The 27,510-nt window shown below is 42.0% G+C and overlaps 1 protein-coding gene across 2 annotated transcripts; it reads left to right on the forward strand.

Annotated features, from left to right (window-relative positions):
* dhx15 (DEAH (Asp-Glu-Ala-His) box helicase 15) lies at nucleotides 1–27,510 on the forward strand. Of its 2 annotated transcripts, none has more exons than XM_034230087.1 (14): nucleotides 1–174; nucleotides 2,321–2,618; nucleotides 3,850–4,043; nucleotides 4,371–4,530; nucleotides 6,005–6,223; nucleotides 10,825–10,992; nucleotides 15,871–15,957; nucleotides 16,296–16,445; nucleotides 16,913–17,021; nucleotides 20,872–21,063; nucleotides 23,333–23,455; nucleotides 24,205–24,395; nucleotides 25,230–25,399; nucleotides 26,972–27,510. In XM_034230087.1, exons 1-14 carry the CDS (start codon nucleotides 170–172, stop codon nucleotides 27,087–27,089), a joined length of 2,184 nt encoding a protein of 727 aa, XP_034085978.1. In that variant the 5' UTR covers nucleotides 1–169; the 3' UTR covers nucleotides 27,090–27,510. The 2 variants fall into 2 exon arrangements, with proteins under 2 accessions (XP_034085978.1, XP_034085899.1); XM_034230008.1 differs by lacking the exon at nucleotides 1–174 and adding an exon at nucleotides 184–339.

A 27,510-nucleotide genomic window follows, 5' to 3' on the forward strand; every position in this document is an offset into this window, starting at 1 on the left:
TTTCGGCGGGCTCAGCATCATCACACCGATATCAGCATCTCCTAAATGCTGCATCAGATCTACAGGACTGCAATAGTTCCTAGACATAATGTGCATGTCTCAGTAAAACCTGGACCTTTCTCAGTTAAAAGCACTGAGTTCTACCAATTTTGCACAAGGACAATAAAAAATGAGGTAAGAGTTTCCGGTCGCCATTTTGCAGGGTGTTTAACGGGTTTGGGGTAAAAGTCTGCAGGAGGATACATAAGCTGAGAGGGAACCCGGTGGAAGGATGTCCAGACGACAGCGTGTAGATTTGGGTGATGATTATTCTCCGGGTAAAAAGAGACCCTCGGATAGGTACGTGTTGTTGGAATGTTCGCTGTTGTTGTCGTGTTGCAAACGTTTACTCTGCGCAAGTTTAGCTAGCAAGTTAGCTTAGGCAGGGGTTGAACTGCATGGCTATTCGGATACGGACTGAAAAGCTAGCTGTGAACGGTTGCTACTGTTATGTAGCTTGCCGAGTGGCTAATTAGCTATGTTAGCAAACAGACTGCACGTGGTTACCAGCTACCGTAAAGCCCCGTGTCTTTAATAGAAGTGAGCAGACAACGCTACGTTTCATGAGACAAAGTCGACATGTCATGAGGAATTCCTGGTTGTTGTGGCATGTTTAGGGACAGAATGACGAAGTAAAGCTGCACACAGGACAGTTAGCCAGGGTAATGCTAGCCTGTTAGCTGTCAGGTGTAACTGCCACTAGTGTCAGCTCTCTGTGAAGATGTTAAATGACATTAAAATGCGTTAAAAGTAACGTAAACGAGACCGGATAGGGCTTTATTATTTAGAGGACCACGGTTGAGGCGAATAAACTTGTCGACTTCACGGAGAGTGCGCTCGGAATCATTGCCTCAGATTTTTGAACCGATTTGACCTTTTAGAAACTATTAGAACATCGGTAATTGAACCATGATATCCATTAAGTGAATACATCGATTATTTAATACTCAACGAATAAGTGCGTAATGTTTATGCAACAGAGCTTCGCATCATCCAATGTACATAATGCCGCTCTCACATGAGAATAAATGCGCACATCCAGAGAACAACATGATGCTCATCTCTCTATTAGTCACGTCTTGCCTCACTATACTCATCTCTCTACTACTTATGTCTGGCTTCACTATACTCATCTATCTACTAGTCTTGCCTTGCGTCACTTTTGTTGATTCATTTCTGTCCCTCTGTAGATATATCATACATTTAGTCAAAACTGAGTAGTAAATAGAAGTTAAAACATTCAATAGACATTGAGTTTTATTGTGGACACAAAAGTAACAACAGCTGTAACTCATTAAAGTAATTTCTCTCAAATTGCCTCTCAAATATGGATATTTACTTAATATTTCAGTTTTATGTTGTATTAAAGTCAATTGTTGTGATTTAGACTGACAGAACAAGCAGGTTAAAGTTAACCTGCACTTCCATGTTCAAACCCTCATTTATCATGAAATGCCATTCACACATAAGCGTTGCAACAGAGCTCCACACATCATCGTTATATAAATGGTTCTCATTCTGCTCTGAAGCTGTAAAATACATGTTATTGCAATAGGAGAACACACTTGGGTATTGTGGCAGTTAACTCATGACCTTTGCATGTTACACTTGATTAGGCAGTGGTTTTTGTAGAAGTGAATGCAAATGCGCAGTAACCTTTTCATTCAATTTGAAGAAATGAACTTGACATGGGCTAACATTCGTCTGTGTGCTTAGTCAAATCGTTTCCATTTCTCAGGCAGAATGTTAAATCTGTGGAGTTTTTTTGGAGTGTACAGGCAGGGGTTTTATTGTTTAGAGCTGAGCAGTATAACCAAAACCTTCCATCATGATATTGGTCATTTTTCAGGATAAACCATGTTTTTTTTCCTATGGCGGTAAAACTGAAAGTGGACAACACAAGTCATTTGAAGAAGTCTTCTTGTTCTCTGAGAAAGTCAGATCTCTTTCAGGCATTTTATAGACCTAATTGTTATTAGTGCAATATCCAAATCGACTTGCGTGCAATATCTCTTAATTGTAAAATATGTGAACATATAATCATTGATTAAGACTTGTGTTGCTGCAGTCATTACAAATCATATTCCACAGATTTAAGAAATATCTGATTGTTACAGATCATCCTTAAAAAAAATCACAACATGATCATTTTTAATATATCTGAATAATATTGAAAAAAACAATTCCTCCATTATCGTGAATCATATTGCAATATCAGCAAAAGTCGTGCCCTAATATGTTTGCTCAACAAATCTTGACTTCCTGCATCCTTCTCCCTCAGGCGTGACCGCGACAGAGAGCGCGATGACCGGCCCAGGGATCGGGACAGAGACGTGAAGCCCTCCAGCGTGCCCCGCAGCGTGGCTTCGTCTGGCAGTGGGGGCTTCCCCAAACAGCCCTCCCTCCAGCAGCAGACCAACCCCTACACCAACCTGCCCCACACGCCTCGCTACTACGACATCCTGAAGAAGCGCCTGCAGCTGCCTGTGTGGGAGTACAGAGAGCGCTTCACCGACATCCTCATGCAGAACCAGTGCTTTGTGCTGGTCGGGGAGACGGGATCTGGGAAGACCACACAGGTACCAGCACTTAAATGGTTTCAGTAGTGAATACACTCACATGTGCCACGGACAGCTGATGGATTTCAAACACTTTCGTTGTTAAGTGTATTTAAAGATCTTAGCAGAGCGGGGTTGTCTGTTTGTTTTTTAAATCTGAAAGAGAGAAGATTAGAGTAAATCAGTGGTTGAGCCTCAGTCCTTTCCTGAGGGGAAAACAAGCCACTCTTCCACCACTTGTTAAATATAGTGGTGTAATGCACTCTGCCTTAATGATGCGAGAAACCATTTCTACTCCACTCATTCATCGTGAATATTCAAACAGACTTTCAAGGAATGTTACGTTTTTGTTCACCTCTGCAAATACAAACGGAAATTAAGAAAGGTTTGTTTGTTTTTAAATCTGCTGTTTATTTAAATGAGATATTTATTTGTATTTCTTACAATTTAAGCGAGAATATTAGGTATTGTATCGAGGCAAAACGTCTCTTTCACAATTGTTCTGTATTTGTTTTAATGCGAATGCAGCTTACATTATTGTCAAATGCTGAAAACATACAGACATTCCTCCAAACATCAGTGAAAAGGTTGTCCGGTATGAATTGTATCTGGCCATCGGGTATATGCTTTGCAGGACATAGCAAGCTGTTGTAATGCATTTTAAAGTAGTACTTAGAAATCCTTTTTGTTTTCATAACAAAATTGTCACTACACCCGCTGACTCACTTCATCTTCATTCATTTCATTTAAAGTGGACACATACAGTTTACTCCCCCCTAGCATTTACATATGGTATTATTGGTGGTGCTTCTTGAGCAAAGTTTCTAAGCAAACTGAAACTGCGTTAACATATTTTGTTTGTTGATTTTAATTTGTAGAAGAGGATCGATCTACTTGTTAAAGTATTGTTGGCAAAGTGTCTTCCACTAGCAGCCTGTCTTTCCAAAGCAAGAAGTAGAAACCCCTCTTTCTTTCCTCCTCCATGAAGTTGTCTCTCTGTAAGCTATTTTCTTTGAGGTGCCTCTCCTGCCTGCTAAATGCTCTCTGGTTTGCATGGATCCAGAGTATATGCCATAGGCTTTTATAAGTGTAGCCGTAATGTGCTGCTCTTGACAACGTGGGCTGCACGATTATGTCCACGATGATGTGCAATCAGCATTTACTACATGATTATAACTTGTAGCAAAGAAGTTTCCACCTGAAAGATGCCATTTATACTCAATCACAACCGGACTTGTCTTGCTGCCTGCAGATCCCTCAGTGGTGTGGGGACATGGTGCTGGCAGTGGAGGGTCCGAAGAGAGCGGTGGCCTGCACCCAGCCTCGCAGGGTCGCCGCCATGAGCGTCGCCCAGAGGGTCGCCGATGAGATGGATGTGATGCTGGGCCAAGAGGTGGGCTACGCCATCCGGTTTGAGGACTGCAGCTCTGCCAAGACGGTGCTCAAGTAAGAAACATGGTTACAATGATTCCTCTTGGCTCTCTTTTATTTAAACAAACAAAAACTATCATACAGCTGATATCTGGAGGGGTTGATTAGAGTAGGAGCTTATAATCCTAACGGGAGCCTCAAAAGATATCCTAAATGTGCACAAACATTTTGGCAACTTCAGCATTATACAGTTGATTAAATCACATGTTGCTATTCTGTCCCATTTTCCGCATTGTAGAAATCCTAGAACGATATGAATGCCGTGCTCATTACAGGGGGGTGGGGCTATTTATATCCTTTTTTACAGTATGTGCTGATGGAGCCTGCATGTCTTGTGTTCAGGTACATGACAGATGGAAGGCTGCTGCGGGAGGCCATGAACGATCCTCTGCTCGAGCGCTACGGTGTCATCATCCTGGATGAGGCTCACGAGCGCACGTTAGCCACAGATATCCTCATGGGGGTCCTCAAGGAGGTCGTCCGCCAGAGGGCTGACCTCAAGGTAAGAATAACAAGCTACGTTCATTTGGTGTATTTATATAAAAACAAATCCTTTCCTTTGTGGCCTCAGGATTTACAGATTGCAACCCTTTGATAGTCATTTCAAAGGTAGTGAGTTCCTTAACCTTTAAGAGATACTTCACCCACAACATGAACGAAGACGCACAAACTGAGAACATTCCTGATGAATTAAAACAAATAGAAGCCACATTTAACTACTTGCAAACAGAAATTCATAAATATTTGTGATTTAGTGAGTATACAATTGGCTAGATCAGACTTGGATTATACTGCAAACGTTCTGGGAGAAATGGTGGACGGTATATCGTTCTGCCGCCCTTTGTTGTTAAGCTCAGCCCCCATTTACTTAAATTCTTCAAGAATGTAAGATTCATCAATAATGTAGCTTTGAAGAGTTACAGGGGTAGTACATGATATAAGAAATGATCGTTTTGTGGTTAAAGTATTTCTTTATGCACCCTGTTTATTCTGGAAAATCAGGTCTAGCATTTATTTGGCGTTATCTCTAGACTTGGTGTCGACAGTACTCTTGACAGTAGTCTGATTTGTTTCCACTTAACGCCTTCAAAATGCTGTTAAAGCCTCAAACTGCGGGATAAATTCAGTGACAGTCAGAGTTTATATCCCTCCTCTGTCATTCCTCCCGACAGTGTCCCCGTGTCTGACAGCTGTGTACATGTTGAGGAGGGAGAAATGCAGTAGTAGTGGAGTCAGTCCCATTTTAGGCCAATCAACCCGGGGGGGGGGGGAAATGGTGATGTGTCTGCACAGGCAGCCAGAAGTGTTATGGGCAGACTGCGCCTCACATCATTCTCATAAAGCAGATGGATAATGACTGGTTGTTTGTCAGCGAGGAATCAAAGGTTAGATTGTTGTTCGCCGACTGTTAAATGAGGTCTAGGTTATTGGGAATGATCATCCACCCACACCCCTCCATCTCCTCCATCCCTATCCCCTACCAAATTTGAACGTTTAATTTGCCTTGATTAAGAGCAATTATGATGCCTCGCAGAGCGTAAAGCGAAATGCCGAGACACTGGCCCCTGAAAATGTTTGGGATTGAAAATGGGAGACGAGTTTCCCATCAGAATCCTAATGCGCCACAGCTAATGGCTCCAGAGGGAACATTGTGTACCCAACATCAGGAACAAGGACTGTCGTCGCTCTGTGTAGGTCAGACACTTGGAGGGTGGTGCCAAGTTGTTCACGCGGACACCGACTTGGGTTCGTGCCGAGGCCCTCATCCTAAATTGCGATTCAAAGCATTACTCATCTACTCTGGATTCTGTCGCAGCACTTAGCATGTGTCCTTATCCTCAATTATCATCAAGCTATATAAATAACATACTCATTGTACACTTGAGTGCCCATAATCACCACAGTCTTTTCCACTCCCTGCTTTTAGCCTTCCTTTCGCCTCTCTCGTGAATACATTGTCCCGTTCTCTTCCGCAGGTCATCGTCATGAGTGCCACGCTCGACGCCGGAAAGTTCCAGGTGTACTTTGACAACTGTCCACTGCTGACCATCCCCGGACGCACCCACCCCGTGGAGATCTTCTACACCCCCGAACCGGAGCGGGACTACCTGGAGGCGGCCATCCGAACCGTGGTCCAGATCCACATGTGCGAGGTGGACGAAGGCGACCTGCTGCTCTTCCTCACCGGACAAGAGGTACCACTCCAAAGCTTTTCACTACATCTACTTTTTTTGTTTGTGAGGCTTGTAAACAGGCTTATCAATGTATATCTAGTGTATTGCAATTGCGATTTGATTCCCAATTTGAAAGGGATTGATCATTTTTGATAATACATGAAATGATAATGGGTTTTTTTTTTAAGAAGGATCGGTACCAAGCAATTATCTTCATTTAAGTCTGTAGAATACTGTTTGTAAGCCAGGTAACATTTCATTTCAAATTATGTTTTAACAAACTCTTTTAGTAAATATTGTGCTTCCTGCGATTTCAATATTGCGCAGTCCATATTGCGATTTTTATTTTATTTGTATTTATTGTGCAGCCTTAGTATATTAGGCGAGTGAAAGACTGGAGCTAATAATATTTTATCATCAACTAATCACTTTAACTATAAATTGAGCTGCAACTAAATAATCAGCTTGTTATCAACTCTTAAATAATATTAAACTAATGCATCGCTTTATTTGCTTTTTTAAAGTACATATTCTGCCATCTTCTTAAATTTGGATATTTTCAGTTTTTTCTTTCTCATCACAAACACTTTAAACAACAAATAAATAATGATAAGACTTTAGACTACCAAGTATGCTAACCAAAATGATATATGTACCACATGTATATGCTGTCAGAGCAACACCACAGATAGTCAACCCATTGATCGATACGTCGACTTGGTATAGAATTACATGCATTTATTATAGTGTTACGTTTGTGCAATTGAACAAGGTTATAAACTTGTGCTGAGATTGAATTCATCTCCAAAGTTAAGAGTGTGCACATTAATCTAATTACATAGATGAGTTACTCACACACACGGTGTCATGAGCACACACTCGTTCCCCTCTGCACAGGAAATGATTAATCCTCAGCTTGATGGATGTTAATGCACGTGAGTTTAGCTGTTTGGGAACCACCGCGGTTTGCACTGAGAACGGGAAGAAGAAAAAAACACGAGTGACCCAGATTCTGCCCTTCCCACAAATCTCTGAAATTAAGTCATTTATTATTTTTTCCCTCCCTGCAAATGTTATCCACTGATGTGTAATGGAGGGCAGGGTTCATGCCCAAAGTGATGAATTTGGTCACAGCAGGGTGAACACACACACACACACACAAATGTTTCAATGTCCTGATCATTGGACACAGGAGAAGCCTGAGCTGCGACAATTATTCTCTGACAAAATGCTGTTGGAGACCACGTGATAACCTCCTGTAGCTGTACGACTGGATAATATTATCACCATATTTTCTGTTAAATTGATCAATAATCATCAAGTTTTATATTTTAATGGTCATAAACAATTCTAATGCTGCTATTGGTTTACCCTTTTTGACTTTTGCATTCATTATAGTCCCTGACACACCATAGTGTGTATTCGTCATTCCAAAGAGGCAACCGGAAGACAGACTGCGTGATATATTCAAACCATCACTCTCGTCCATCACAGACGGTTTCACATAGCGACTTATAATCGAAAACATGTTTGAAGATGAAAAATAATAGCCGTCTGTGTGTGCCTTCTTAATCGTTTGTTTCCGTACCTCACTTCCGTTTCGCTTCTCATGCACTGATTCGCTAAGCTGAACAGCCAATCGGAGTGATTTCTTTTGCCGATAGCCATGTTGAATCGAGAGCGGAAGGCGTCGGCACGGCCGAAAAGACACGACGGTGAAGGACACACCAATCTGAGTAGGGCGACAGGACGCTCATCGACGGCTGAAATCGGCTTGGTGTGTCAGGGCCTTGACATGTGAAAATAACTAAATATGGCATAACATATCAACACACTACTTGGATTATATGTACGATACATTCACATATTGTCATGGAGTGAAGTACAACATTAAATGGTGTGGTATTTAGTTTTAGGATTATTCTCTTTATGACAACTCTAAAGAAACATGAAGGGTAATTATGGTAAAAACTGACTTATCAAAAGTTTTGGGACACAATAGATCAAAAGTGCATCTCATAAATGTATCATTATAATCCTGCAATAGAAAAGAAGAGTGTGTGGGTGAGAAACTCCCTCTGGAGGGAACTTTGAGCCTCTGCAGACCATTTACATGCACAAAAACCTAATATAACAGGAAAGTGAAAACCCCAAAAAGCATAATAGGGGCTCTTTGATGACTATGAGTCTTGCATGTGTCTTTCTTTTCACCCAATCGGATCTCGCGATGGGTTGTTCATTAGCAGGAAATGTTTGTCACTCAGAAGCAGCTTGACTATGGCAGCACACCTACGTCAGTTGTCATTTGGCGAAACAGGATCGATGTGCAGCGCGTTACGAAGTCATCGGAGGGCGTGGTGTTTGAAGTGGTCTCCTTGAGGGCTGCTAATTGATTTTAGATGTACTGGTGTTTCCCAGCGAGAAACAAGCCCTCTCCTGTGAATGTGTAGAAAAGTCTGGGATATTTGCAGCCAATATGTTGAACATTTCTCATGCAGTTAAATGTAATTTGTTGATTTATATTCCACCCCCCCTGCACTGTGTCAAGCTGAAGCATTACTGAGAGCACTCCCACGGTGAGTTCATTATCACCCCCTCCTAATTGGGTTAAAGAAGTTAATGTGTGGTAGGTCTGGCAGAGATGGGTGTTCAAAGGGCGCTGCAGCACGCCCTCCAAGCACTTCTCCACTCAACAAAACTTTGATGTAGACTAATGATCAGGAGGCAGATCCATGGCATGGATTATTTATTTTCGGACTGATTTACAACACACAGAAGCTAAATGCACAGGACTCCCTTCCTCTCCTCCACAGGTTTTCTGAGAGATATATTTTGCTTCCACAAACAAATAAAAGTGAAGCAACAACTCAAAAAAAGGAAAAAAAAACTTATCACAGCTGTTGAGCAAAGATAAGTCCTAATATTTAAGCTTCCCCCTCAGCAGCTAACATCTAAACATGGGGATTGGCGGGGGGGGGGGTTGTTTGCTAGTCAAGAGGAGTGCCTAAATGTGTCGGTTATTAGCTTGGCTGTAGATGGTTGCTTCTGGGGTTGCAGGGAGAGCTGGTGGACAGGTTCCCAACACTGTCCAACTGCCCCCCCACACACACACAAATGCACACACACACACTGTCTTGGTGTCCCTAAGGGACAGACTGCCAGCTTGCTTCCAGCACTTTGGCAAAGGGGTCCATTTTTTTTCTTCTCCATGGCAGCTGCTGCATCCAGAGGCTTGATAGGCTATTAATACCCGGGCTAATTTTACCAATCCATTCACATTTACCGATTTCCACTTGTCAGCGTGTTGATTAAGAGGCACATGGCCATCAGCAGGGTTTGACTTAATACGAGGAACAAGGGGACAACTGGGCTAATGACACACTTGCATTCCGGAAAGAAAACAGGACATATTTTGCTTCACACAGTCAACACCTTTTGTCCACTACAGTCATGCTTTAACTAATTTCGCCGTTATTTCATCTGCTTTTAGAAAATAAAAATGTGTACGAGAAATGATGTTGTCTGGTGCACGAAAGAAAATCCTTTACTTCACTTTTTCATTGAAATGTTTTTTTTTTTTAACAAAGTTTAGCCTTTTGATGACCTGACATTGACTTGCTTTATATATTAAATATATATCAACACTGCACTGCAGACAGAGTGCACGTTTACCTCAACGTAGACCATCAAGGCACTCATTGTTAAACAAATATTCCTTTTCGAGTCTAATTTGTTCTTAATTAATTGTTGCAAAAATATAGGCCGACAGCTCTAACGTAGCTTATTATGTGTCTATAAGCATCAGGACAATGATTCTGGCTCCGGTTCTTCACTGCCTCGTGACTCCTCTTTGAAACGTAGCTGCGCTGCTCCCCTGGGCCTGCAGGTGGTGCAACAGTACAGGCTGTAACTGCTGCTTCATGACGATTAAATGACTGTTAGCAAAACACAGAAAATGGTTCTTAACAGCTGGAGTTGCTGGGGAAAAATTAAAATATGTTGTAGGAAACTACTTCAAAGCAGGATAATGGGTAGGTAACAGAGACCTCTATAGATGCGTCCTAAGCAAGGGGTGCCTGTGGACTATTCAGGGATATTTAATAATGGTGCATCTCAATATGCTTTTAGAGAAAGGGCCCTCTCTCTGCTCTCATGCTCCCTTCTTCCTGCTCAGGTCGTCTGTCTGTCTGCAGCCCACCTCTCCTCCACGTTCAGCCTCACTAAACTGATCTGCCGTGATTTGCCGCTGGTTATGCATCAGTGCTGCAGTCTCATCTCCCATTTCCCCCCCCCTACAATACTGCACGGTGGAATAATGAACCCCGCTTGAGTCTGTCTGTCTCTGTGTGTGCGCGCGCCCGTCCATGTTTCCATGATTGCTGCATTTGACAACAGAGCCACAGGGAGCTCTGCACAGCGTACTGCGGACCAGGTTTAATTTCCTCCGTCAGATGGAGCGATAGTTAGAACAAATGTACTGTAGCAGGGAACCCCCCTCCCCCCCACCGTCCACTTTCAGCGCCATTGTTGGTGCAGGTGTTGTGCTGAACCTGTTGTATATTCTGCTGTTTGCACACGCAGGTGACACCCCGGAGTAATTGTTGCCCCTTGCAATCTTTCAGGAAATTGACGAAGCCTGCAAGCGGATCAAGAGGGAGGTGGACGACCTGGGGCCTGAAGTCGGGGACATCAAGATCATCCCGCTGTACTCCACCCTGCCCCCAGCGCAGCAGCAGAGGATCTTTGAGCCGCCCCCACCCACCAAACCAAGCGGTGCCATCGGAAGGAAGGTATGACTGCCTTGTTGCTATTAAAAACAGGGGGAGGCTGAGTGAAAGAGCAAATGAGTGGCGTTGATGCAGAAAGGCCAGATGGGAAATAAGGTGGAAGAGAGCTGGAAGGGAGGGACTGAAACTTTTTTTCCCCCTTCCTCAGCTTTAGCGCAGAACTGACTCACACAACATATGCTGCTTTTGTCAGCATGCGATTCTCGGCTCTAAATTATAGCCGGGGCATTACTCACGCCCTCTGAGCCTGAGGAAAGTACTGCATCCTCAGTCATTTCTATCTTCTCACTGCATTTGCACAGACAGCGAAAGAGAGAGGGAGGCCTCTGCCATACGAAGCCGCGTGAAAGCTGACAAAAACAAGACTGCTCCTGCTGTGCATAGTCTTCTTCCTCAATCACTTAAGTGGATGATCTTGTTATTGATACAGACGCCAGACAATTCCTCTCTTTTCGCGCGACAGTTTGTATTTAGATGGGCTCATCACTGGAGGAGCGGCACCACCTGCGCTGCCGGTGTTGGCCCGGCATCTGACGGAATATCAGAATATCATCGCTGCCAGTGAATGAGCAAACCAGCATCTGATAGGGGGACGCCGCTGATGAATGACTCATTGCTACAACCCCTCTAATTGAGGCAGATCAGGCTGACATATGAGCCGCCACACTGTTTATGTGCTGTCAAAGATAAACACAAAACGTTCAAATGAACCTAGGTTTTGGGAACATAGGATTCCCTGCAATGTGTGTGAACAGAGGATTAAGCGGCAATAAAAAACCATGCCATGAAATAAGAAGCAAATGATGGGTTTTTAACAAACTCTTGTCAAATTGAGACTCTTATCAACGTTTACACAAGTTCAGGTATTGGAAAAGGTATCTGTTTTAGATAGGGGTGTAACAATTCAATCATTTGGATCCATTTATCTATTCAATGATCCAATATCATCAACGTATTAGATACTTTTCCTCATCTTTATTGCCCAGTAATAAGATTGTAATATTATTTTAAAAAATTGTATTAAATTGATGTGAAATGGGTATATGACATTTTCTGTTTCGATGGCAGGCCCCTGAAATGAATGGAGCTATCGTGACAGATTTTATGACATCAGAAAATATTGTCTTGTTTTCCAAAGATTTGATGGAACAGGAGATGAAAGTAGTGATATACACTCCAAGTAAGGAGACATCTTTATACATCGGTCTGACGTGGTGAACGAAGAAGAAAATGATTTTGAGTTTGTCTGTCCTCCCGCTGGTGAACATCTTGCTGCAACTTCTCCTGGTTCCCTTTAGTGAAGTGAATTCAGGAAGTAAAGTGACAGTGTGACCTCTGACCTGTCGAAGCAGCGGCCGGTCAGTTTGTCAGGTGCTTGTTGAATCGGTGGTATCTGAAGTGAATGTGCTTCTCCTCCAACACTGACTGAGCAGCTCATCAGTCGATACATGCAGAGATGTCATCCAAGCCAGCCCACGAGGAAGTAGTGAAAAAGAATGAAGGTTTGCTACGTCTGCTGCTACGCATGCTAACGACTGCATTAGACTCCCCTCAATTAACATAACGCACCAGCTCGTCACCGCTCTATTTCTCCAGGAAAGCCACTGATCTTTTATTTTTGAACAGTTTAATCATTAAGAGCCAAGGCGGCAATTGACTAATTACAAACAAAGACTATAATCTCACGTTGCTCTCCAGCCTCTCAAAGATCGTCTCTAACAAACGTGCTGTGATGGGTTTGTTTTTAGCATCGTCAAGTTTGGAACATTCCCTCAAATGTCACTCGTGATTCTGCCACATACGCGTTTCGATGAGCTTTGAATAGGATGCCGCTCGGAGCACGTTCTCCTTTCCCCCTGTCGGAGGGAGGCTTTATTTGTCAACACGGCTGTGTTTCCCAGCAGGGAACGAGAAAGATGGCCCGCGTTAGCCATAGTACTTGCTCTCCTGCAGGTAATAACCCAGAAATAACATGCAGAGACGATGCCCTAATGATATTACTGATGAAGAAGCCAGGATTATCCAGTGCAGCAACAGACTGGAAGGAGCCGGCCTGCGTTCAGTGTAATGGCCCCAGCCCGGATAATCCTTCAGAATCAATGCAGTCAATGAGGCCACCCATATGATCATGAAATGTGAGAGGGTGTCATGTGTGGCATCTGCTGGAGCACCGTGGGGTCCCAACACGCAGGACAACCTTAGCGAGTCCATTATTAACCGGACTTTGAAGAATTCCAAGTCCTTCAAGGCTTGCTGGGACGTTCTGTCGCTAGCATATAGTTTCTGTCATGAGACACTGCTCTCTCTTTTAATTTCAGACAGTGTGGCTAATAGGTTTCATCCGTAGGCCACAGATGGCCCTATTCCACTGCGGAAACTTGCATTTCCGCTTTGCCTTGCATTCAACTAAATATTTAGGATTATGTGAGTGTTTTCAAAGTCAATGAATAATCATATTTAATAATCGTGATATTAATATTGACCAGAAATAATCGTGATTATGATTTGTCATAATCGCACAGCCCTGCTTTGGGACTAGAATTCTCACTGTCTTACCAATATATCACCCTTTTTCTCTCTCTCTCTCAAACCCTGATGTTTTCATTGTTAACTTTAACTCCATTAAGCAGGTTACTCACGTCTAAATTTGAGTAGGTTGGAAAAACAATAGCTGCTGTTGAGTGTAGTCCTGATTAGGGATGCCAGAAGCTGACCATGATCAAAATCGGACAGCCCTGGCGAATATTAATCGATTATTCGCCGCCAAACTGGTGGTGTGACCAATGGCCATTTACAATTATTAATACTATCACTATTATTAGCATTAGTCTATATTTTGGTTGAAACTAAGCCAGGGAAAAAAAGAAAAACATAAATAATAATAAAAAAACATATAAATAAAATCGAATTTGAAAAAATAATTTTCGATTATGGAGACTGTAACGAAAAATCGAATAATCGCTGGCATCCCTAGTCCTGATACGCTGCCCAACATATTATTTTGTCATCACAACACATTGACGTATTATTTATATATAAGTGTTTTTGAATGTCGTAGGTGCCTTCTTGTCATTGTCTTAGTCATTGAGAAAAAGTTAATTGAAGAAAGTGTTTATTAACAAAACAACTAATGACAACCCTTCAAGAGTAAAAGTACTGAAAGTAGTAAAGTGTAATGAAAAGGTATATAAATATGATGGATATAAACAAGCTATATGCAGTGTGAACTGAACATATGGCTATGAACATTAGTATAACACTACTGCTGGTAGAAATAAAGACACTATATTTGCAGACACTATAGACGGAATAAATATGAATACACTTTAGACCGTTAACCAACCCACATTTATCATGGTGTGCTTGTGTCAATCAGACCTAGACGGCCATTCATCCAAGAACAACAGCCAACCATCATCCAGATACTGCTGTCTGATGAGCTTCATGCAGCGTTTATTGCCATCCCTTTATTCCTCTGCTTGAATACTAAGGGGAGTGAATTGAGGTGAATTACCCGAGGTCAATGGCTGGATGGGTGGGGGGGGGGTGAAATGCCCTCACTGGCATTAATAACTAAACGTTCAGGCATTCTCAGGCACGAGAGAAATCCTCGCTTAAAAGGTGGGATTTTAAAAAAGTCTGTATGGCTCACAGCTAGAAGACAGCTGAGGAGGCACAGCTACAAAGGAAGTGTGTCAAGTGTGCAACATTGGTTCTATCAGCAACGACTACAGAGAACCGTTTGGTTTTGTGAATTTCATCGTGAGGACTACCAAGAACGGCTTCCACCAAACGACTGCTCGGGACAGCCTGCTGCTCGTTCCTGCCTGGGTGGATGTTGAGCAAAAGGAAATATATCAAAGTGCGGGAAGGCATTTTTCCAAACACCCACTCGCATATTAATCTCTGACAGAGGAGTGGCAGTTGCCAGTCGAGTGGGCTATAATCAGGTCACCACAGCCTGTGATATTACGATGAGTGTAAAGGGCTCCTCTGTCCACTCTGTGTCAGCTGTTATGTAAGGGTGGGGGGGGGGGGGGGCTCACCCTAGCGGCAGCCATAGTTTGCGTGAGAGCAGCTGCAGATCTGTCTCCCTCTCCTCCTCCCGCTGTTTGTGTATAAGCTGACAGCTAGAGACCCACAGGGTGATTTGAGTCATTTGATTTTCTTCGCTAAGATTCAGCTGTCAGACAGTCCCGCTCTGGGGATAATTGTTAAAGAAAATGATCCGGAGATGGTGCAGGTTCACCGTTTACCCACTATTCTTAGAAATCTAGCATCTTTCTACGTCCAAGATCAATTTCACTTTTCCACAAATAGTTTCTGCTCTACTACAGAACTACTATTTCTAAAATAATTTAAACGTTTCAAGCTAAAAGCAATAATCACTAAAGCCCTCTCTCCATGAATACTTTGATAGCACATTGGACTTGATTGCAGGAACTGTTGCAGTACCCCACTGTTGGGTTGCATTAGCGTTAGCATTAGCGTGTGCTGTGCGCTGTAGTGGCATCTCTACAAGCTTCTTTAGTCAACTGGATCACATCAGGGAATATTGTTCAAGTTAAAGCAAAGCTGATGTGTGAACTTTCTTTTGTTGCTCTCTCCTCTTACTCATGCTTAATAAGGGCTGTCAATTACGAACTGCTCCAATTTGTGATTCTACAAAGTACTTTTTAACTAAATGTAGTTTATTTCTAATATTTCAACAGTAAATCTAAGTTGTTGCGTTTTTACTTGCACGTTGGAATGGATTTTCTAAACACAAAATGTCAATAAATGTGTTTTTAAAACGAGGTCTAGTGCTAGAATTTGAGGTCTTTCAGTCCCTCCACAGAGCGTGCAGATAATTTCCTAACCCATCTGTTCTCCTTTCCACAGGTCGTGGTGTCCACAAACATCGCTGAGACGTCCCTGACCATCGACGGCGTGGTGTTTGTAATTGATCCTGGATTTGCCAAGCAAAAGGTTAGCTTCCCGCCCAACTCTCTATCTGCCGCGATCATCTGCGTCTGTTGCCTGAGAATCCCCAGATAAACACCGCCGTGCACACCTGACAGCGGCAGAGATGGAAAAGCCGGTTATTTATTCCTCTGACATTTCCCCAGCCTGGAGCCAAGTCATACACATGGCTCAGAAACAGATTATATATGCATTACGGTGGCTTTTGTGTATGCGTTCGCTTTTATATACAGTAGGTGCGAGTGTATGCTTGACCACTTTTTTTCACCACCCACAAAATCAATGTGGTTTGAACGTTCTTTTTAAAAAATGTGGCTGAAGTTAATTTCCCTCTTCCCCCTCAGGTGTATAACCCCCGTATCAGAGTGGAGTCCCTTTTGGTGACAGCCATCAGTAAGGCGTCGGCCCAGCAGAGGGCGGGCCGTGCCGGACGTACATGCCCAGGAAAGTGTTTCCGCCTTTACACAGAGAAAGCTTACAAGACAGAAATGCAGGTAAGAAACGAAGCAGTCTGGAAATGGTTATCAATTCTATGAGGTGTTTGATTTTCACAAGCACTTTGTATTCCCTCAAAGCAGCCCCGGAGCTGGAGAAGCTCCCTATTATGCAATATTTGCTCTTGGAATCCATGATTCCAAGTTAAGCTGAATTTAAATTTCAAGAGCTTGCTGCTAAACCACACTACCCTCCACCCTTCTACATAACATGTGCTAACGAAACCACCTCGTGACAAATGGACCCAGGGAGGCCCGGTTCTCCACTTTAACAGGCTCATCCTTTCACGTCACGCTAAGCGACAAAGGGGATTTTTTAAGCGAGTTAAATAGCCCTTCAAATGCCCTCAACTCCCGGTCCCTGTTCAAGTTGACACATGAGCGACGCATGAGGAGATAATTCGCAGCCTGACTAATTAATTCTGAATTGTTCGCTGGGTTTGTCTCGTTCCTCTCCACTGCTGCAGGACAACACGTATCCAGAGATCCTGAGGTCTAACCTGGGCTCTGTGGTGCTGCAGCTGAAGAAACTGGGGATCGACGACCTGGTGCACTTTGACTTCATGGACCCTCCAGGTTAGTGTCAATAAAATACTCAATACACATTTGTTTTGCCTTATAAAGATTTATTTGTGTTGCTTTGCATTCAGTCCCAAACTGACCCATTGCGTTATATATATAGTTATAATATTTTTAAATACTTTTAAAGTTATAATTCTTTACAATTTATACATGTTTCTGTGAGAATAACTACAACGGTAATGCTAAATAACTACTATCGGACACCTCTCTAGCGTTGTACTGAATATATCATCATGTTGCCCAACATTCATTGCAGAGAAAACACGATTCCATGCAATATAGGCCTATTATTTATTCATACTATTTATACATCACTATATATTTACAAGAATGTAAAGGCGTGGGTGTTATATTAACTGCCTAGGCGACACCTCCTGATGGAGGAGCGAGAAAGACGCTTACTGCAGGAACTCAGAGCAGCTCTTTGAGTAAATTAACACGTTTGCATTCATTTTTTGCGTTTTCTCTGATGGCCTGAATATCTTTGTCGCAAGCTGCTTTTTAGAAATCAAGTTACTGCGAGGTTCTGAAAGAGGTTAAATCTACCTGTTGCTCCTCTCTTGTATTTCCGAGCATGCAATAGCTAGTATATTCTGTAGTTTCAAATGGCTCCTGCTGCTCTTACCGGTAACCAAATCCAACCATGAGTTTAACATCAAATAATATTTAGATCTTGATTTTCATCAGTCCTTTATGAATCAATACAAGTGCAGTTAAATCGACTTTAAGCTGAGCTGTGGATGCTTCATGTACAATATCAAATCTGAGATTGCTGTGTCACTTAGGGAACCTTGGAATGTTTGGAGTGCTCTGATTTGACAGTTTTTACGAGCTTAAAATTCATAGTATTGCTGTTTTTTAAATTGATAATATTCTGGATTAGCGCTTTTTTCGTGTTTCTTGCACATCTTCATCATGCTGCATCCAGGCCAAAAACACACCTCGTCTCATTGAGCCAAGTTATGGCATCCTCCAGGAGAGTGTGTGTTCCCGCGGAGACCACCCCTCCTTTCCCTATCCTTAACCTCCCCCCCCTCCCCCCTTTTCTCACCATAATATAGTTTTCATCTCACCTCTGAGATTAAACCCATCTCTCCCCGTCCACCGTGGCAAACGCCATTTTGAGAATGAAATTGGTTACATCAATAGCAGCGCTATCACCTTGGCTATTGCCTTCCCTTTATATTCCTCCAGTGAAACGTGACTGACCTCCACCACCACCCCCACATTTCTCACAAAACACAAGGGTAAGCGTCAACATACGGGATTGGCCTTGTGTGCTGCGTCTAACTGGGAACGCTGGGGTGAAGGGAAAGGGGAGGATTACCTTTTTATTTATTTGATCCACTCATGGCAGAAGATTTCTCTTAACTAGCTGTGGAGCACGCTGGAAGCTGCAGCGATTACCTGGACAGGAGATTTGTAACATCTTAGGAACAGCGGGTGAATTATAATGCACATTTCAGAGAATATAGACAGGTCAGCGCAGGGTGTCTGGAGACATACAGGGTGAAAAAACAGCATGACACCACATTGTTTTGATGGTTGAACTGCTTCGTTAATCCGTTTTTGGCATGGATCGAATCCTTAACCAGGGTGTCCGCGGGGTCTTAAAAAGTATTAAAAGTTGATAAGTCAATTTAGCGAAAATTAAGGCTATTAAAAAGTATTAAACAGCATTTTCCAAATTATTAAGAAGGTCCACAGCAACGACAACATGAAACACCCTTTAATTTACTGCAACGACATGTCGGGAAACCCCCTCATCATAAACTGTTTAGTTGTGCTATCTTACAATCAATAATGTATATAGTAAATGTAAGGTAAAGTGTTGCCAATGTAACCGGTTAGAATTCGAAATGGCGATGAGGTCTTAAAATGTATGGAAAGGGTCTTGAAAAAGGTCTTAAAAGGTATTACATTTGACTTGAGGATTCCTGCATATACCCTGTTAAAGTGTGGATAAGTGGACATTTTTGTAATCGTCACAGTCAAAAATACCCAAAACCTGCCTTCAGATGATTTTGATGTCTCCTTGATGATCATCCACAAACCGTTTTCCACTTCAGCTTGTCCGTGAGCTAAACAGTAACATTCAATTTGACCCTTTTTGGAAAGCTCGAACACATAGGTCAATTCTCTCTTTGCCCACCCCGCTCCTCGCTTACTAACCTCAGGAGCCAGCCAACCAAATGGAAATCCAAAATAAATCAGTAGTGATTTACACAAGGACTTGGGCTGGGTGGGATTCATTTGCCTCGTGACATTTCCAAAGAAGTACCCCCTCGCAGCCGCTGTGGTTTAATGTACCTTTAGCCTTTCGTCTCATTGATTTGGCCCTTGGTTAATATATCGGATTCTCGTGTGTCCAGGCAGTCGATACTTACTTTCTGATGAGCCGCTTTGTGTATATTGAATTTCCACACCGGTTCATCATGCTAGCAGTACTTGGAAATCAGATTTTCACCTTTTGCACAGCCCCACACAAGCGCTTGGTGTGGTAAGTAAATTGGCCGGCACTCAATTGTGTAAAAAAAGTAGCTTTGATGCCCCGAATCAATATTTGTTAATCATAAAAGAAATGCCTCCCTACTGTTTGAAATTGAATTTCTTTCTTTTTTTGGGGTGCACTTGAGAGGAATGAAAGTGAACGAGCAGCGCAGCCGCAGCTTGAAGCTAATTTTCAGTTAACATGCAACTGGTCATTAGGCTCCAGCTCTCGGGAGCCAAAGGTCAATAATTGCATCTGGAGGAAAAATCTTTTAACCAAACGGTGGAAGCCTTTTGTGTTGAAGCATTAAGTAGAAAGTTGACCTGTAATTGCATTAGTTGTTTAGGATTGCCTGAGCGGAGGATGAAAAATGAGCTCTGCCATGATTACTTCTGCGCTAAGTTGCTGTCTAGCGTAACAGTGGTCACACACAGGGAGCTTCTCATGTTGATTAGCGTTACGCTCCTTTTGTTTGAAGGTCTGTCTTTCTTAACACACATCTGTCTTCTGTTAAAGGTGCGAGGGGAGCCAAAGTGTATATACAGTGTCCTATCCTAATCCTAAACAACTATAGGCAATAAATATGAAACTCTATAAATCAGTATTGACACTTTTCTTAATAATGTGAACAAGTGGGACTACGCAATAGAAGATATGACTAGTGTTCTTAAATCAATGTTTTTGCTCAGGTTACAGTTCTTCTCATTAAATAAGTTGATATCATACCAGCTGATCAGAAATGTCCTTGTCCCTGTCCTTGGCTAAAATGTAATAAATGGCAATTATTACATTTTTAGTTTTTGCCCTGAATTTGGTCCCACCATTTGGAAAATGACGTTGCAACACTTAGTCGCTTGAATGTGAAAATGTTCACATCTCAAACTCTCTTTTCCATAGAGTACTCATGTCACTGTTAAAAAAGAAAAAGTAGTTTCTTCAGACTCTTATTTATAAAAGCTTCCATCAGCCACGTTTGAACATAAATGCTTAACTAAGTGCTGCAGACTTGTTTTGGTTTAACGTTTAATGCCAGTACACAAGTGTTGTATTAACTTAGACTAATGAGATGCAAACACTTAAATAGTGCTGCAACTTCTATCAACACTTTCTAATTGTCTATTATAATAAACCCAAGGTGGCTTCTTGAGACGTCTCGTTTTATCTAACTCAAAGACATTCAGTGAATCATGAGCATTAATCACTCCTGACATCCTTGTTTGCTCCAAATTGTTCTTCTCGACTTCTGCTGTGATGAAGACATTTTGGAAATCGTTCTGCGGCTGTCGTGTGTGTGTGTGTTTTGCCTCGGAGCATTATTTACCGGCCCATCTCCCCCATCCTGCCTCCCCTCAGCTCCAGAGACCCTGATGCGCGCCCTGGAGCTGCTGAACTACCTGGCGGCGCTGAATGACGACGGTGACCTGACAGAGCTGGGCTCCATGATGGCCGAGTTCCCCCTGGACCCCCAGCTGGCCAAGATGGTGATCGCCAGCTGTGAATACAACTGCTCCAACGAGATCCTCTCCATCACGGCCATGTTGTCAGGTAACGCTCAGTGCTCACGGACCAATGAGCGCACAGGAGATATACACAGCACTTCTAGATAATTCAACTTCTGTACAGACGAGGAAGAAAAGGAAGTTAGTTGAAGCGGGAGAGCAGGAAGCTAAACAAGCTCCAAAACGACATAATACCCTGAAAACCTTTTTTTACCATCATTAACTAAGATGTAATAGAGAACCGCAGTGACGCGTCATAAAACCCGGAAGTAAGTTAGCATTTTTACCACGTCCGGTTCCTTCGATAAAAAGCAATGCATTTTCTCCATAGGGTTTTGGAAAATAGCTCCAAATAAGGTCTGTGTTTGACACAAATTGAAGAGACAGATCACGTTTTGTTCTACGACATTAAATACATCAGCAGCTGGTGATTTTTGAAGAGTTTACGTGTCTGAAAAACGATGGTTGTTACCAAGTGACTGAATAGGACTACAGAAGTTGTCCAGGCCGTTTTACGTCATTACATCGAACACGTAAACACTGCCGCAAAAAAAAGTTTGTTTGCCCTGTTCTGCTTGAAAGCAAGTACCTGCCTCCTGCAAACTGTTCAAACAAACACTTCAACTTGTACCATTTAGAATCTGTATGTTTAAATATGGATCTTAAGTTGGCGTGACGTTGAAGCAGCGACCCTGCTGTAGTTCCTTTATAGCATAACGTTAGCATTTTGCTTCTTGCGACTAGATTTATGCTTCGAAAATTATAAAAGTAGGATAGACATGTGGAGATTATCCGGCTGAACAAAACGTGATCCGTCTCTTAAATGTGTCTCAACCACAGACCTTATTTCCAGCTATTTTCCAAAATCCTATGGAGAAATCGCATTGCGTTTTTGACGAAGGAACCGAAAGGAGTTTACATCCGGGTTTTAGGACGCGTCACTGCGGTTCTCTATGAATCATGTTAATTACAACGGTGGCAATAGTCACGTTTTTGCTTGAACTTGTTTTGCAGGCGACAAGTTGTTTACTGCCACTTTAACCTGTGTAAACAATGGATGTTCAAATATTAGACCCCAGAAGTGAGAAAGTGAAATCTGAACTTAACTAAGAGGCAAGCAGGGGAAAGTGGTGTCAGCTTTTACTTGTAAAGAAGGTGGAAATACATGTCCGTACAAAATGTATAGGTGTAGCTGGAGCATGCTGGAGCATGCTGGAGCATGCTGCCTGCACTTTAGGCTTGCCAAAGCAGAATGCTGCTCATTGAGATGAATCTTGACGCCTTTGAAGGGAGTGCGAGGGTCTTTGAGAGCGGGGAAATTGATTTAACTAGCTGTTTTTGGACGTGGTGTGCACTTAAAGCAGGTGTTTCGTGACGGCAGCTTTTTGTGCTGAGTTCATTAGAAGCGAGCGGCCAAAGTACACCTGAGAATGAGAAACGCCACAGCAGCCAACCACTAGGCTCAATAAAACCAGTTTCACCCGTTAAAGACACAGTGGAGCAGGGTTGACGTTAAGCAATGCGGAGCGAGTTCACACAGGGGAGCCCGCAGTCCTCTGGATGAACTCACCTCTCATTTATTTACTTCTTTAATGTAATGTAATCTATAAGATGGTAATGCTGTTTACTTTGAACCTCCATTGATAAGCGGTCGATTGACAGTGGTGCTGCGATGTGAAACAATGTAACAATGTTTGTGTAAAAAAAAGGACAAGATAATATGGAGCGGAAAATAGAAATATAAACACAGTTGAGTATAAAAAAGAATAAATAAATAAACTTTAAGTGTGGCTTAAGGAGGTATTTACTGTCTTCTCCTGTCCAGTGATTTAACAAAGAAAAGCAGTGCAGTGAATAAAGCAGTTTGACGGTAGAAAGGTTTTTCTGATCAGCTAACATTTACTCAGCTTTTTTCTCTGGCAACTTGTATCCAGATGTCGTAAAAAAAGATTTATGGTAGAAATGTGGCTTAAAACTCAACAAAAAGTCAATTTATGACCGACAACGCTAAAGTTGAAGGGGATACAATGCCATCACAGGAGACCAGAGGATTACAATTAAACATTTCTCTGAAACATTTGGGATAATAAAAGTACTTATTTGAAAGCCTTTTGGACATTATCCCATGTTTAAAGTGTATTTCAGTGCAGTGCATCAGGGCAGAGACCCCCACCCTTCCCTCCTGTTTGCCCCCCCCGCTCCTCTCCACTCTTCTCAGTGCAGCCTCTGTAGCCGAGGCCGTGTTCCTCTCTGTGGGATCAGCTTAACTTATCCCTCCGGGCGGCTGTGTTGGGGCCTGTACCAACCTTGTTTAGTCCCACAGTGCTTCGTCCGACCCACGGAGGCTAGAAAGATGGCCGACGAGTCCAAGATGCGCTTCGCCCACATCGACGGAGACCACATGACGCAGCTCAACGTGTACCACGCCTTCAAACAGAGTGAGTGGCCTCTCCTGCACACTGGGTCTATAGAGCTGAAACCAACAGATGAATCTTTGGAGCGTCATGTTGACTTTCAGATTTTAATGACAATTTTAAATGGTTAATAATTGTATTTAAAGGCATTATTTGTGCACAGTAGATACATATTATACTACACAAATAGTATTATAATTTTTGTAGAATAAGATTCCATAGGTGGCCGATAAATCACATTATTCAAATTTTTAGGATTTTGTTTAGAAGACAATTAAAGCTTCATTTTTATTGATTTGTTGCTAATTTAATATTGATAGAATACAGTCAAGGTACAATACAACTAAGTTAGATGAAGCAGAAGGAGAGTTAATATTTATTTGATCAAAGACCCCAAATCTTGGCAAAATAACTAAAAGCTTTATGTTAAATAAGTTTCAAAACGTATGATAACAAATAAAACAATTATTTAAAGTCTCAGGGTAAGAATTTAATGAAGTCATGTACATGGGCTAAAATTGAATACCAGAAAAAAAAGAAGAAACAAATTCAAGCACATAATATATACAGATCACAACACAATTTACTATAACTAAATACTATATATATTTTTTAAATATTAACTTAAAGTCCGTTTCATTATTTTCCTTTCATTCATTTGAACATTTCAACTGAAACTTTGAATGTTAAAAGGAAAAAAAGCCCTTTGGTTCAACTTCAGTAAACAGTTTAAAATTAACATTATCTCTCTTTTAATCCCCCGTGTCTCTCAGACAGCGACTCCAACCAGTGGTGCTACGAGAACTTCGTGAACTACCGCTCGCTGATGTCTGCGGACAACGTGCGGCAGCAGCTGGCGCGGATCATGGACCGCTTCAGCCTGCCGCGGCGCAGCACCGAGTTCACCCACAGAGACTACTACACCAACATCCGCCGCGCACTCATCACCGGCTTCTTCATGCAGGTCAGACGCAGCAGGGGCTTCTGGGAGAGCGTCGCCTTTTATTTAAAAATACAAGAACAATGATCAGACATATTTTAGCCATGTGACAAACATGGAGGATGCTTTAGAAAAGGGACCCAGCCACTAGAGAACATATGTTACCAATACATCTAGAGCTGGAGAGAATGTATATGCTATAGAGAAACATTACAAGTTAAAAAAACAAACCAAATAATGTAAGTAGTCTAACCTTAATATTTTGGGTTTATTTGATTCTTTAATCCTATGTTTGCAACTTTATAACCTTAGCTATTCAGTCTCCTTTATTATTTGTTTGCTAATTTGACAGAGAGCTGTTTATGTGCAAAAAACCCACAACTGAGAATGCAGGCGAGATAATGACTGCCACACATTTACACGCACAAGCATACACACTGCTGCTTTGTTTTGAACACATACAAGGAAATCACGTCCATTTGCTCCTCGCTCATGGAAACAAATGGCATTTGCAATGAGCCATTTCCAGGGCTATCTGAAACAAGCAACCGGACAAGCTGAATTATGGCGTTAATATTTAAATATTTGTCAACATTAACCTTTATCGTGGAGACAAATTTGCGGCTCATGTTGGAGCTCTCGCAGCATTTGGGAGATCATGTCTTTGTTGGGAAAGGTCTTTATTGAGACTGATTGCTTTGGTTAATCACAACAGCCTCTGAAACTGAGGAAATTCGCTCACAAGTTCTCCAGAGCTCTGCAGATTTGAATGCATGTGTGTAGTTGAGTAACAGCCAGCGATAAAGATCATTTGTGTGTGTGTTGGCCGCTGACCCCTCCTCTCTGTGCTGAGAACAGGTGGCTCACCTGGAGCGCACCGGACACTACCTGACGGTGAAGGACAACCAGGTGGTGCAGCTGCACCCGTCCACCGTGCTGGACCACAAGCCGGAGTGGGTGCTCTACAACGAGTTCGTGCTCACCTCCAAGAACTACATCCGCACGTGCACCGACGTCAAACCAGAGTGGTGGGTTTAATATATGTTCTAAAGATCCTTATCTGAAAGGAATGTTACATTTAATGTTTGTTAAATAATGTTACATTAACTTACAAAAGATGGAGGTGGTTGGAATATTTATGTTTTGCAGGAATTAAAGCATTTTTTTAAATTGTTTTTTATTTAATTATAGAAGAAAAAATAACATTGTATAAATATTATATATATGGTTTATATTTTTTTTAGGGCTGTCAAACGATTAACATTTTTAATCAGATTAATCACAGCTTAAAAATTAATTAATCATGATTAATCACCATTCGAACTATGTCCAAAATATGCCATTTCTTTATGTATATTGTTGTGGGAATGGAAAGATAAATGAAAGAAGGCGGATATATCCATTTAACATACAGTATCTATGTTTATTATAACATTTTTCTGAGTGTCTAAATGAAAGACAACCCACACACACCTATCAATCATCAAACCGTGGGGTCTTAATTCATTACGTGTTGATTTCTATCAACGGGGGAGTACTTCAGGAAAGTCGACAGAGGGGGGGGGGGGGGGGGGGGGAGAGTTTCCCTCCGCCACCGGTTGGCGTAGTTTTGGCACAATTCCGTTGTACAGGCCGACGTTAACAGCAGCCCTGTCTGTGCACACGGAGACCGACTCTGACGTCCGGTGATCTAACCGCCTTCTGGAAAAGCTTCACAAGTACGTCGGTACGCAAATGCGCTTTGTGACACAAGTGACGGTACGCATTTCAGATTACGCACATAACCTGCGTACCAGTTATGTGCACCCCTGTACTACAGCAAAAGTATTCTCCGTCGGGACTTCCTGCAACAACACCACGCCGTTATCAAAGATGTTCTATTGAGAAGACGATCACTACGTGACAAAAGTTTTCAAAACCGTGGCTACTGAAATCAATCTTACTAACTGCTGTCTGTGCAATTTACTCCGCGAGTTGGCAGACTTTATTTTGCTTCCTTTAACATCATTTTTCATGGTGGGGCTAAGCCATTTCTTGGTATGGGTGTAGCCTACCCCAGCCATACCCTGGCGCTGCCACTGGTGGCACGTATGGGGCGGGCCATTCTGCACATGCGTTAAATATTTTAACGCAATTAATTCAAAAAATTAATTACCGCCGTTAACGCGATAATTTTGACAGCACTAATTTTTTCAATTACTTTTTACTTATCTTAATTTGTCCATACATGTACTTAGTTTAAAATACAAATGCGTTCTTGTAAATACAGTATAATGAAAAAAAAGTCATAACTTATGGTATGCTTTAAATCAGTGTATTTGTTTTTACCTTAGGGAAAAGAAAATATTACATTTTAATTACATTTTTGTAGTTTGTCCAATAGATATTTTTGTATTTACTTGATCACTGGATAGCTTGTATGCAGCATTTCCTGTGTGAAATTAGCGTTCACTCTGTATTAATATAAATATTACTACCTGTGGTTCTACATCCCCCTCCGTAACTATGTGCAATGAAGTATTTCATATGTTGGCGCAGTGAATATGTAGGAACAGCACGGTACATTTCTGTGACTGACGTTTCCTTGCTTTCTGTCCCAGGCTGGTGAAAATTGCCCCGCAGTACTATGAGATGAGTAACTTCCCCCAGTGTGAAGCTAAGAGACAGTTGGAGCGTCTCATTGCCAAAGCCTCATCCAAGGAGTACACTCAGTACTGAGGAGCTGCATGAGCTGCCCAGCATCCTCAGCATCTGGACATCAAACATGAACTTTTCTTTCATCAACAACTGATTCTCTATTTTTGATCTCACTTATTCATGTTCATGGTGATTGATGAACTATGTGCTTTGAAGGCCACCTTGTGTCAGTATTTCTGCAGGTTTGGCACTACCAGAAATGGACTGTATGTAATCAGGATTTTAGTCATCAACCATTTCGGTTTAAAGCATGTACATTCCTCCATACTAAGTCACAGCTTCTAGGCTTGCTGGGAAGCTTTTGAAAATATAATTTATACTGTAATTTTTAATGTGGGCATAATGTATTGTTTTTCTTGTCATGGAAATACTAAGAGAGGCACTCTGCTCACATTCTCTGCTGCTGTTCAACTTAATAAAAATTACTTTGTAATAAAATCTT

Source organism: Gymnodraco acuticeps, unplaced genomic scaffold (genome assembly GCF_902827175.1).
Source record: "Gymnodraco acuticeps unplaced genomic scaffold, fGymAcu1.1, whole genome shotgun sequence".
NCBI classification, from domain to species: Eukaryota; Metazoa; Chordata; class Actinopteri; order Perciformes; family Bathydraconidae; genus Gymnodraco; species Gymnodraco acuticeps.

Bases quoted from the DNA above. Each gene is read 5' to 3' on its own strand.
- dhx15 (XM_034230008.1), top strand. From the start codon at position 272: ATGTCCAGACGACAGCGTGTAGATTTGGGTGATGATTATTCTCCGGGT. The intron at 2,619-3,849 runs GTACCAGCACTT...TGCTGCCTGCAG, and splicing joins GATCTGGGAAGACCACACAG to ATCCCTCAGTGGTGTGGGGA. The intron at 15,958-16,295 runs GTTAGCTTCCCG...CTTCCCCCTCAG, and splicing joins CTGGATTTGCCAAGCAAAAG to GTGTATAACCCCCGTATCAG.